This window comes from Apium graveolens, unplaced genomic scaffold (genome assembly GCF_009905375.1).
Source record: "Apium graveolens cultivar Ventura unplaced genomic scaffold, ASM990537v1 ctg4688, whole genome shotgun sequence".
NCBI classification, from domain to species: Eukaryota; Viridiplantae; Streptophyta; class Magnoliopsida; order Apiales; family Apiaceae; genus Apium; species Apium graveolens.
Genome location: NW_027418644.1, coordinates 42276 through 56168, shown reverse-complemented (window position 1 = coordinate 56168; position 13893 = coordinate 42276). Strand labels below are relative to the sequence as shown.

At 35.2% G+C, this 13893-nt stretch overlaps 2 protein-coding genes across 8 annotated transcripts; both read left to right on the top strand.

Annotated features, from left to right (window-relative positions):
- Window positions 1-664: 664 nt before the first annotated feature.
- Window positions 665-3656, top strand: LOC141702142 (uncharacterized). 7 transcript variants are annotated; one of them, XM_074505836.1, is made up of 4 exons: window positions 666-789; window positions 1637-1730; window positions 2147-2488; window positions 2814-3656. In XM_074505836.1, the coding sequence occupies exons 3-4, from the start codon at window positions 2149-2151 to the stop codon at window positions 3527-3529; spliced, it is 1056 nt and encodes a 351-aa protein (XP_074361937.1). In that variant the 5' UTR covers window positions 666-789; window positions 1637-1730; window positions 2147-2148; the 3' UTR covers window positions 3530-3656. The 7 variants fall into 7 exon arrangements, with proteins under 7 accessions (XP_074361932.1, XP_074361937.1, XP_074361931.1 ...); XM_074505830.1 differs by having other exon boundaries at window positions 2143-2488; XM_074505835.1 differs by lacking the exon at window positions 1637-1730 and adding an exon at window positions 1570-1636 and having other exon boundaries at window positions 745-789; window positions 2143-2488.
- Window positions 3657-4580: 924 nt separating this feature from the next.
- Window positions 4581-5090, top strand: LOC141702145 (uncharacterized). The gene has a single exon (XM_074505847.1). It carries the CDS (start codon window positions 4581-4583, stop codon window positions 5088-5090), a length of 510 nt encoding a protein of 169 aa, XP_074361948.1.
- The last annotated feature ends 8803 nt before the right edge of the window (window positions 5091-13893 follow it).

Sequence of the window (13893 nt, the reverse complement as noted above, 5' to 3'; positions counted from 1 at the left end):
GGGCCAATAAAGAATTCGAGTAATTTGGCTTCGAATCTGAATTCAACTCATTGATAACAAATATAATTTGTATTTATATACAAAATAAGCGAATTGAAAACTACTCTAAAATTGGAACGAAAATTGAGTCGAATTTCACCATTATTATATTTGATCATATTTATATAGAATATTTAGAATCATTTCAGAGTACTTAAATATGTATGTATTTAAGAAATTTGATTCGATTTCGTTAATTATGTATAGTCACGTGTTAGCGCAGGTTACCTGTTCTATACCAGATCTTATGAAGTGGTATCATATTGTTCCAACTTTTATTTGTAACCTTATTTCCGAGGAGGTTTAATATATGTAAGTGTGATTATTTCAAAAAAAATATAATTTGTATCGGTTAAATCAACTTAAAATTATGGTTACAAATTTTGGAAATCAGAATTAATCAGTTAATCTATCGATTTGTGATTTATCGCAAGATTTTTGAAAAATATGATGATTTATCATGATTTATCGAATCAGTCAATTTTTTTTATCGATTTATCAATGATTTATTAGCAATTGTTGAAAAATGCACCAATTTTTATAACAGAGTTTGAAATGTAATTTAAAATACTTTCAATATTCTAAAAATAATAAAATTGAAAGAAAATTAAAAATTTGATATTTTGATTATCATTATTATTATCAAGATCACCCACTTCACCAAGTACAACTGTATAACTACATACATACATAAAGCTGGTTGCTCACATATACATATCATTCTTTCTTTTTTAGAGATTCTTCAATAAGGTAATTTCACTACAGAAGCTTCACCTCACCATATGCCATATAATTTTTTTTTGTTTACTGTACCTTATATTTATGTATTTATGTATGCACTGAAACTGTTTGATAAAATGTTTAACTGACGTTCATTGTTGCCAAGTTGAATGGTATATATAATTCGGTTTATTGTTTGATTTGAATTATCTTACAAGTGTTTCTGTTGCTTAGCTGATATGTTTAGTATATGATCATGTCTTGTGACTCTTGTGTACTGGTACTTATCGAATTCCATTGTAGACCGGCCTTCTAAGTTGAATTAACTTCAACCATTGTCTCTACGTTTTTAAGCCCAAACTTGCTACACGTGTGTAGCAAAATCCCTAGGAGTTTTATGTAGGCCTGTTGTGAGCAATCACTGTTGATTATTATAGGAACTTTGCGTTTTGGGGCATCGTAATTGAGGCAATGGTGATCGTTATCGTTATCGTTTTGTGTGTTAAAGTTACAGACATGGCCCTTCATTACATTATCTGTGAGTTTTTGTTTCTGAGTTCTTTTCTATCTTACCTATAAGTTTGATGTTTCCAGTAATTCTTAAACTTAGCAGTACTTGTATCATAGCCTTAAATATTGACTAAGAATTGCCATACCATCAGTACTACATTCGAGAACAGTGTGAAGGTATATTTAAATTTTAACATTGTAAACAGTAATTGGTTGTTAAAATGTATCTCTCTTGTTTGATAGTTAAAACAATCAAAGCAAGTAGTAGGTGATGAAATATGTTATGTGAATTTTTTTCAGTGTATCAGCTATCTTGTTGCGGCTGTTAGCTTTCAATGTTTGTTGAGCCTTGCATTTGTTGTTGCAGGTATATATATGCTCTTTTAGTAAAGCTTTGTGCCGCATACTGAACTTGTCCTTGTTCTGAATGAGTTGAAGTTGGTTGAGTATCTTTTTTTTTGGTAATTTATCAGACGATTTTAATTGAGTTGGCTTGTAGTTTGAACTAATTCTCAAAATCTGATTAGTTTGAACCAATTTTTAAAGCCTGATTTATAATTCATTTGTCTGCCATAATCATACGAGGATAACCATGCATATGTATACATTTGTCTTATATTATTATTCATCGTCAATCATATAATTAAATTTTTATTTTTAAAGTTTGTTTATCTATATGTAGTTAAATATATTTCTTTTGATCCCCATCATAGACTAAACCAAACAACTGAATGTGGTTAACTCATTCTCATTCCCGGACGACACAATTAACTTTCAATAAATAATTTCCGTTCCTGTTTCCCTCCATTCTTATTCCCATCAGTAATAATATAAACTAGTTTTTATCATAAGCCTAACTATTTTTTGTTCTAGTTAGGAATGGACGTGGCGGATTGCTTTCTAGACGGCAACGCAGACGTGGTGGAATTCTGTCCACACGAATCATTTCAACACTTGCTAGCTGCTGCAACGTACACACTTGAAGAGGGTGATCACCCCAGTCGTTCAGGTAGTATTTCTTTGTTTAATGTGAATGCTGATGTGGGTGGTGATGGTGGTGGTCTTGACTTGATTCATAGAGTCGAAACTGCGGGCATCTTTGATATGAAATGGAATCCTGTTGGGGATAATGTATGTCCCCTGCTTGCACAAGCTGATGCTAATGGTCACTTAAGGCTTCATCGTATTGAAAATGCGGGAGATGGAACAGTAGCTAACGGTGAGTTCGGTTGTCATTTACTTGATTTCTGGTTATTGATTTTAATGCTTTAATATCATGGATAATAGATTTAGTTTTTGGTAGAGAAGTTTACATAACTCTACACTAAAGCATCTAAATATTTATCATGGTTTTGACTAATTACTATACTAGTTTAATACATCAAGACACACCATAAAGTGAACTACTAGTGATTAGTGAGTAGCTTGAATAAGTAGTTGTGGTCATTACTATGTAAAATGTAGTACATTGGTGAAAGTTGACTTGAGCTATCTTTAAAATGATATCTGCCTGAAAAATATATTGGAACATTTTCTGGATGCAGGTAGTATAATGAAAGAGGTGAACGATGAAAAAATTAGTTCATCCATGTGCTTATGCTTGGACTGGAATCCCTCAGCAACATCCATCTCAGTGGGGCTCTCCGATGGGTCTATATCAGTTGTCTCCTTTCTCGAGTCTCAACTAGAGATAGTACAAGAATGGAAAGCACATGAATTTGAAGTCTGGGCTACTTGCTTTGATCATCACCAGCCAAATATTGTATACACTGGTTCAGACGACTGCAAATTTAGTGGCTGGGATTTACGGAGTTCATCGGACTTGGCATTTCAGAATTCTAGAGCTCACAAGATGGGGGTATGTTGCATATCAAAGGGTCTCACTGATCCTCATATGTTACTTACTGGTAGCTACGATGAGTATCTAAGAATATGGGATATTAGATCAATCTCAAAACCTGTGAATGAAACTTCAATCTGTTTAGGAGGAGGAGTTTGGAGAATCAAACAACATCCTTGTATACCAGGCATAGTGTTGGCAGCTTGTATGCACAACGGCTTTGCAGTCGTCAAAATTAAAGGAGATGGAGCTGAAGTAATTGAAACATATAGTAAGCATGAATCCCTTGCATATGGAGCAGATTGGCAGAAAATAAGTACATCTCATGAAGGCGAAAAGAAGAGGACTGCAGTAGCTACTTGCTCGTTTTATGATCGGTGCCTTAGGATATGGGTGCCAGAGAGCACTTTTGCTATATGATAATTCTTGTCTCTGGCGAAGGATCACACGAATCTTGCTGAGTGGAGCGTATTACTTGTATTTGGTGTTTTGTGGTCAAGTTAGTTGATGATTTTAATTTACATGAATGGAATTGCAGTTTTGACAACTCTTTATTGTTTATGCCAACTATAAAATGTTGTTTACTTTTGATATAACTTGTGTGTTGAAGATTGTACATATACTTTTACAATGGGAACTATAGTTTATGAGTTGTTTCTATTTATATTTGCAAAATATACATTTATTTTGTCAACTTCTAATCAGAGGAGGAATCTTATTTCAGAAAAAAGAAATTTTGTCCGGTAGTCAAACTTAGAGCATTTTCAACCATGTAGAACCCTTAGCTACTATAAATGAAAAATATAGAGATTTTGTAAAAAAAAATCATCTTCAATGGTACATTTCCCTTGTCTATAAATATAGCCAACCTCTTGATGTTGACTATATTTGTTGAACTACTACAAACCTGTAAAAAATCCGTAAAAGAAAATCTAATCATTTATTACCATATTGAAGTAATATATTCTATTTATAACAATATAAAATTTTAATAACATACCATTTTTAAAATATAGCTAACCAATATAGTTAATACCATCGAAATACAATGTGTTGCAGATTCAACAAATTTTAACTGTTGTCTTACAGATCCGGTTTAGCCAAACAATTATAGCCAACGCCATTGGAGATACTCTTATGTTCTCTGTCCTATATAAGACAAACTGAGGTGATTGTAAAAGACAGAGGCTAAAATTGATAATGCAGATTCATCTTTTCTGGTCAGTATTTTCTCTTTTTATTTGCGATGCATATATTTATGAACTTAATTCAATCATCATGGTATCAAGGCCTTCTTTCCTGCCTGTATACAAGATTCTCCTAGTTCTCTGATACTGTCAATCTTTTCTTTCTTAACAAACACCTTTCCTTATCATTAATCTTTCTACACTCTCAGATCTACTTTTCTCTCTCTAGTCTCTATCTTAAAAACTCAAACTTTATTCTTCTTTACACCTGATCTGTGACTACAATGGGAACCCCTGCTAGACTATCCTATCAAGACATGCTAAACCCACTCTTTCTTCACCTCTCAGACAATGCTACATCTATTCAAGTAGAAAAGCTGCGAGGCTCAGCAGACTATAGATCTTGGAGTCGATCCATGGAAATAAACCTAGCCTCCAAACACAAACTGGGTTTCGTGAATGGAACCATAACCAAGCCACAAGATGATGACACAAAGGCAGAAATTTGGGAAGCTTGTAACAACATGGTTATTGCCTGGATAACAGGTAATGTTTCTTCAACTGTTCGTCAATCTATAATGTTTATGAATAATGCATCTGAAATGTGGAAAAATTTGGAAAAGAGATTTACTTTGACAAATGGGTCGCGCAAATATAAGCTAAGCAAAGATCTTTATGAAGTTCGTCAACATACTGCCTCCATTAATGAATATTACACCACAATGAAAACATTGTGTGAAGAGGTTGACTCGATGAACCTTCTTCCTGCCATTCTTAACCCACTGATGAAATAAAAATCTTCTTGAGTAAAATAGAGGTGCAACAAGAGGAAGCTAGACTTTTTCAATTTTTGAATGGACTAAATGAAGTCTATGGTCCTCAACGTAGTCAGCTACTAATGTCTGCTACCTTGCCAAGTGTTGAGCAAGCTGTCTCTGTCCTTCAGCAAAAAGAAGCACAAAGAAATCTGTTACATTCAGTCACTCCTGATCTCGAATTATCAGTTATGTACAGTAGGAGCACCCAACCTCACTCTTCTGATAATCAGAGGCCTGTACAATGCTCTGCTTGCAATGTCAAAGGCCACACCCGTAAGAGGTGTTGGACCGTAATTGGATACCCTCCATGGCATCCAAAACACAGAGGCATCATCAATGCACCAAGAGGGCGTATTTGAATAATACTCCTTTGTCTAAATGGCCTTCAAAATCAGTACACTCCAAGATGGCGGCTAATGCAACAACAACTTCAAACTCAACTAGTCCAGGCCTATCACCTCAGTAGCTCGAGCAGTTAACACAACCGGTGCCTCAATTACAGTTAAGCTCCACAAAGGCCCTAGAACCGGAGGATGATCTAGAGTTCCATTTTTCTGGAATGATATCTTGTCATAACTCAACCACCCTGAATCATGAATGGATTCTGGACTCCGGTGCTTCGGACCACATGACGCCCCATATGACCTTTCTTCAAAATGTAGCTCCAACAAGTAACTCACCTCGTATTAATCTTCCAAATGGGGATACCACTGTAATATCACATACATGTACTGTCTCTTTACCTAATAGTTTAAACCTTATCGGTGTTTTGCGTGTTCCCAATTTTAAGCACAATTTATTGTCTGTTCAAAGGCTAATAAAGGATAATAATTGTCAAGTTCAATTTTTCTCAAACCATTGTTGCATTGTTGATGTTAGCTCTCATAAAGTGGTAGGAGTAGGTCTTGCTAGAGATGGTTTATATTATTATAGTCCACATAAACCATTAGTGCTTCCTGTACACTCTTTTACCCATCATACACAAGCATCAAATAAAAAATCTCAACATGTGTCACTTATTTCCACAACCAGTGCTAATCTAAACCTCTGGCACCATAGACCGGGGCATGCGCCTATTGATAAAGTCAAACAGGTCAGTAATCTTCCTAATTTTCTCAAACACTACTCAACTGTGTGTCTCACTTGTCCACTTGCTAGGTTCATTAAACTCTCATTTCCCAGTAGTAAATCACATGCTAAAGTAGCCTTTGACTTAGTGCATCTAGATATCTGGGGACCCTATAAAGAAAATACAAAAGGAACTTGTAGGTATTTCCTTACCTTGGTAGATGATCATACACGTTACACTTGGGTTTATCTATTGTCCAATAAGTCAGACTCCTTAAAGACGTTGAAAGCTTTCTACAACTACGTCAAGACTCATTTTGCTGCTTCTATTAAATCTATACGGTCTGACAATGGAATGGAGTTTGCGAATGCGTTGTGTAAGCAATTTTTGTGCTAATAAAGGCATTATCCATCAAACAAGCTGCTCCTATAGGCCACAACAAAATGCAAGAGTTGAAAGAAAGCATCGGTTTATTCTGGAAACAGCTCGTGCTTTGCGATTTCAAGCAAATTTTCCCCTGCACCTATAGGGCGATTGTGTTTTGACTGCTGTGCACCTGATTAACAGGTTACCCACTCCTTTGTTGAGTAACAAATCACCTTATGAGGCTTTGTATGCAGAACCTCCTGATTATGATAATCTCCGGGTATTTGGGTGTCTTGCCATTAGTTACATCCCAACTGTTTCTACTGACAAATTTGCAGCTCGGGGTATTCCTTGCGTGTTCTTAGGATATCCACCAACCAAGAAAGGCTATCGACTTCTAAACTTGAGCACAATGGTTGAATTTGTCTCAAGAGATGTCAAATTTCATGAAGAAATATTCCCCTTCTCACCAAATGCGGGTTTACATTATATGCAGCCTCTCCCAATTAACATGTCGGACCCTGTTCAAACTCAAAGTCTGCACATATTTGATGAGAAATATATTTCTGATGAGTTCTCAAGATATCCATCCCCTGCAACCAGCAATGATTTACAAACCTCACAGCCATTTGTTTGTTAGTGTTTGTGCCCTAGAGACAACACTATGATGTTTTAGTTTAAGACATTAGGATTATTAATGTTTATGTTCTATCGATTATTCCCTTTATAATTTATTAATTCTTAATTTACTGCGATATAAATGTTAGATTAATAAATGTCCTTGGAATATGATATGCAATTCTATATCTCCAAGTACGTGACTTAGAAATGAGATTTTGAGAATAGTATCAATATTCCTAAAGGTCCCTAGTCGAGTATTATTATTAAGGGACAATAATAATGCATTAAGACTGGTGTGTTTGTTGAATGATGATCACATCTCATTGATCATAGGTATGATGATACTAAAGTCAAAAACACAGGCAGATGTATATGTACATGGTGCTGGACAGACCCAATGTGAGATTCTACATGTCTGTTGTGTCATAAGTAATTCTCACAGTGATAATGATGTAATGGTCCTTAGACCCGAAGTCATTATATTTCTATACGAGAATTAATATACATTGATTCCATTAAAAGTTATCCTTGACCGAGTAATGATAAAAGTGGACATTGAGTCTATTATGAATCGTATGAGAATTATGAATGATCTAGATGGAATTTAACCCTCCTATTTTAGGAGTGATATTATTGGCCTCTTGTGTGAGCTAGACTATGAAATGCGTGGCCACGCTCAAATATTGATTTGATATGATAGTCTACTCATTGATCAAGGAAACTTGGATTAAACTATGATGAGGATGACACATTACATGCCTCTAGTTTAATCTATAATATTTGGTTAAAGAGATTATATTACATTGTACATTATTCACTAAAGGTTTAATCGATCACCGATTCAATTATTATTACTTGGGTAGCAATGATGTATTACCAGATGCCGCTCATTGTTTACGATTTTAAATTAGATTTAAAATTCGTTGCCAACGTAATAATAACCTATAGGGTCACACACTAAGAATGCTTGAAGGATTATTTAATTTAAATTGGATTTAAATTATATTAAAGTAATTGAAATTATGTATAATATTAATTAAGTATGACTTAACTAATTAGATAAATATTGATATTCGAATTTACTAATATTAATTATGAAATTCATTTGTTAAATAATTAAGTGTGACTTAATTATTATACAAATAGGAATTTTGAATTAATAATAACTCCTAATTAGTTAAGAGTTATAATTCTTATTATACTCTCTATATAATATCTCTTGTGTGGCTGATTTTGAGTGCAAGACTTTTACTAAAACCCTAGCCACCAAGAGAGAAGATGGAGAGAGCAAGAAGAAACGAGTTTGTGCTAGTACACATCCAATCCATGAGTTCAAGCATTCGTGTGGATATCGATAGAGTGTAGATCGCGAGAGCGGGATGCGTGGTGATTGAACAAGCTTTGGATCTCCATTAGTCAACCATTAGGTAAAGCTTCTTAAGGTAAATAATCTGATCTACGAATTAAATATATGTTTTTCGCATGGATCCTGCGGCGGGTTTCAAAAATTATGATTTTTACGTTTTTTAATTACTGTTTCCGTTGCGTTTATGTGCTCGAAATCCTTCACTGTTCACAATGACATACAAGATGACATTGTTGTTGTTCGACGATCTACAAGAGCTCATCGACCTCCACAGTGGCAACAAGATTATGTTACTAACTATTCTGCACAACCAGCGGCCAGCATTGCAGATTTGTCAATCAATACATCTTTTAACTGCTTCCTTGCTACTGTCACCACAACAAAGGATCCCGTTCATTTTAAGGAAGCGGTCCAACAACATCAATGAGTGTCATCTATGAATGATGAATTAGAAGCTCTTGAACGAAATGGCACCTGGACTGTAACTGAACTCCCACAAGGCAAAACAACAATTGGATGCAAATGGTTATTTAAAACAAATTTTAACCCGGATGGTAGCATTGAACGACATAAATATCGTCTTGTCATCTTGGGTTGCAGACAAAAATATGGAGAGGATTACACATAATCATTTGCACATGTTGCCAAAATGACAACAATGCGAACCATATTGGCTGTTGCTGCCATAGAAGACTGGTACGCTTTCCATATGGACGTATCCAACACCTTTCTACATGGCGAGCTCCTCGAAGATATATACATGAAAATGCCACCTGGATATACCCATCTTGGGTGTAGAATCTCTCTGAATGATGCATACAAAGGTATCTCTAAATCCAACTTAGTTTGCAAGTTACTTTAAGCTCTATACGGCCTTAAACATGCCCCTCGTTTATGGTTTTCAAGACTATCTTTAACCCTTCTCAGCCTTGATTTTAAACAGTCAAAATCTTACTACAGCCTTTTCTTAAAGCAAACACCTACCACTACTCTTGTTGTACTTGTTTACGTCGATGATCTGTTGATTTGTGGCTCTCACATGGCTGATATTTCTCACCTTAAACAAATGCTTTATGCCCAATTTCATATGAAAGACCTCGGGCCTATCAGCTATTTTTTAGGTCTTGAGGTATACAGATCAATCTCTGACTTTTTTATATCATAGAAAAATACACCCTCGATCTTCTCACAGAACATGGCTTACTTAATTATAAACCTCTTTCACTCCCTATGGACTCTCACCTCAAACTTACACCAACTACTGGAGACCCACTTCCCAACCCTATCCCTTATCAACACTTACTTGGCCAGCTCATATATTTGACAATAACCCGCCCTGATATAGCATTCACAATCCACACACTCAGTCAATATATGAATGCCCCTACAACAACACACCTTCAAGCTGCAAAACGCCTCCTTCGATACCTTGCTGGATCATCTTCACAGGGCATCTTACTAGCCTCCTCTAGTGCTGCTCACCTTACTTCCTACTACGACAGCGACTGGGCTAGCTGTCTTGCCACCAGAAAATCTACTACAGGTTATTGCATATTTCTGGGCACATCACCTATATTATGGAAGTCGAAGAAACAGAGTGTGGTGGATCGCTCATCTGCTGAGGCGGAATACCGTACAATGGCCATGACCACTTGCAAAGTCACATGGTTATACAGCCTTCTCAAAGACCTGGGCTTCAAAAATCTGCCATCTACACAACTTAAGTGTGATAATAAAGCAGCATTGACCATAACTTCTAATCCTGTACAACATGAGCGTGGAAATAGACTGCCATTTTGTCCGCGATCAGATCAAAGATGGTGTCATCCAACCCTCTCATGTTTCCTCTTCTGACCAAATAGCTAATATACTTACCAAGATCCTCCCAGTTCAACAACACCGTCATCTTCTTCGCAAGATTGGAGCTTCAGCTTTGCCATCATCTCCAACTTGAGGGGGAGTAATAAGGGAACACATCTATTTTTCAGCTGTCATTCAATTTTCCTATAGCAAATTAAGGTTGTTAGGTAGAGAAACGTTTTATCTATTTTGTCCAGTAGCCAAACTTATGTTCTCTGTCTTATATAAGACAAACAAACTGAGGTGATTGTAAAAGACAGAGGCTAAAATGATAATGCAGATTCATCTCTTCTGGCTCACTATTTTCTCTCTTGATTTGCGATGCATATATTTATGAACTTGATTCAATCATTACAACAGACTCCTACAGACTCCTAGTATAATAGTTAAATATATTATAAAATATTAGCTCTTAGCAATTTAAGATAGTGATAAGTATATTTATTTTTAACAATACTTCTTATTCTTATTACCTATTTAATAATTTGTAATTAAAAATGCATTTCATCAACAAAAATGCAATAAATAAAAGAAAGAAAGAGATAATGGTAGAATTAATTTATTGAAAATAATAGTTAAGGAATCCATAAAATGAGGGTACCGTTCCTTAAAAATAAGTACGGAAATGTTGATTTTAGTGTTTTAAGGAAGATTTAGTAGATTGTTGGAGCACCGAATTTTTTTCATTCCTTCAGTTTTAGTTTAGGAACTTAGATAGCTAGAATGTTGGACTGCTTTTAATAATATTAACACTTTGATGTGATATTCCTGTATTTTTATTAGTATTTGTTTAGTAATTAGTGTAATATCTATGTATTTTTATTATTATGCTTAGATATATTATTTGATACTAGCCTATTACTCGACACATGTCATTTTATAATTTATTTAACTTAATATTAACATTAATAATTATGTTTTTTTTTCAAAATTTGTTTATATTAGAACTATATAAAAGAAATTTAAACATTTTTTTCAGAATTCAGGCCCTTTTTTTGCATTCTGCTATTTTATTATGTTGAACTGGTTAGTGATTATTATGTTGCTGACTTTATGATCTTTTATCATGTTTGCTTTTATTTTTTAATTGTACTTGGTGTAAACATTATCTTGCTTGTTATGGGATTTGTGGTGTTTTTTTATTATGTATGAAATATTTGGTGTTTCCTACATGGCATAAAAGTTTTGTTTACTATATTTGAATTAGCCAACTCCACTAAAATTTACATATTCTTTAAAATCTATATTAATTAATGAATAATTCAATTATAATAATATAGAAATACTTTTATTATCTTATTGACACCGGTTATTTATGGCTAAATTAGAGTTCAACATTTTTACTAATGTAACATAATTTGAAATGAACTTTGAAAGTTCGACGTAGTAAATTTAGATTCATTTCAAAACTAAGCGAAGTCCATTTACGACACTGCCACCACTTAAAGAGAGGCCTTATAAAATTGTAATTCAGTTTTCACAATAGCCAATAGCCCTTGATCTATTTGTTTTACCTCTCCTTTCGTTCTTTCCCTTGCAATAAAATCTACAAGGTTTATAATGTTTCTCTTTTAATAGTCTGATTTTGGATTTACTTCTCCTTAAATTACTCCCTTGCAATAACATCTAGAGGGTTTACCTATTTCTCTCTTATCTATAGTCTGACTGACTCGTTTATTGGGAATTTACCTATCTCTCTCTTATCTATAGTCTGACTGACTCGTTTATTGGGAATTTACCTATCTCTCTCTTATCTATAGTCTGACTGACTCGTTTATTGGGAATTTCTTTCAAAACCTCGCCTGGTCCTATTAAAAAGTATAAGATCCTGTAAAATTATTAAAATGTGCATATGCATGGATCTAGGATTTGCTTTATATTAAGGAAATGTAAGAATTGCATTGTTATACACATTGTGTGAATACAATCTGCGATTAATACATATAATCAAACAAATGTGTGCGTGAGTAAACGAAATCAAACGGAGGAAGAAAAGATATAAACAGAAGAGAGATCCTCGAGTCCAGTTGAAACTGTCTCCTTAAAGCTATTTCGCCTCTCACCGTATGTGCGAGTCGATAGCCTCCCAGGATAAAACGAGGTAGCGGCGGCGTTACGGATAACGAGCACCTTCAGCGAGCTTGAACGGGTACGAAACTATCACCGAGAGAGAGAGTTTTGTGTTTAAAGGCGAATATGTTTTTGGTGTATCTAACCCTAACGCCTTAGAGGTGTTTATATAGGTGTAGATAGACTTGTGCGCTACTCTTTTCCATAATTAAATATCATTAATTATGGAATCGGTGTAATACTTGCAAGCTACTCTATTCCATAAATAATCTGAAACAGAATCAAATTAAATATATCAAGACATACACCATATCAATTAATCTTAAACAAAATCAAATTAATTTATGCCATAATATTTGAGCCAAATTCTAATGGAAAATAATAATTTCCATTATTAAGAGAATATCATCATATCTCACACATCTTTTAGTCATAATGCTAAAAAATATGACTTACCAATATGGGACTTATACCCATATTTTCCAACAATCCCCCACATGGGTGAGATTGGTGATCTTAGTAGCACACACCAGACAGACAGACACGGAGTTTGACTTGGTGATAGTTTCTTCGATCAGATATAGCATACGATAGGTAGAGAATGCTCCTTGAACCTTCGCTCGAGTAAGCATACCGACTTTACTGGTAGACAGTAGACGTGCTTGTCCTTGAACTGTTCGACCGTTTGTGTAAAAGATGATATACTTATCACTATATCGTTTTTGACTCGTTCAGCTCTCATGAGTATGTCCATTTTGGCCATGGAACATCGTCCTGGTTCTGCAGAAGTTTCTAAAGAATTGTGCCTTGCAATTCTCCTTTGAAGCGACCCCACTTCTCTCCCACATAGGTGATCTCTATCTTATAGAGTAACCCGCGTTTACTCAACTGAATTCCATGCGTTCACTCCTGAACTCCATGTATTCATCAAAGATCATTAAAAGCTCAAAGCTTAACCTCGTACCTTACGGGTCTCACTGTTTCCTCATCATAGGAACAGGCCAGGGGTTACCCCCACAGTGATTTGGTCATCATGATTTAGTTGTCCCATTGAACCAAGTTCTTAGGATCTCCAGTCAGCAATGGTTGGGTGTCCACCATGATGCCGTTAAGCAATAGGCTTAAGGCCCATCCCTCTCGATGATTTCTCAACCACTTCTCTTGATAACCCTTTGGTTAGTGGATCCGCGATATTATCTTTTGACGGTATATAGTCAACAGTGATAATTCCGGTTGAGATCAATTATCTAATGGAACTGTGTCATCGTCGTATATGACGAGACTTTCCATTATACATCGTGCCCTGTGCTCTGCCAATAGCGGATTGACTATCACAGTGAATCCCTATTGCAGTTACAGGCTTTGGCCATCTTGGAATATCCTCCAGAAATTGACGTAGATATTCAGCCTCTTCGGCGCATTTATCT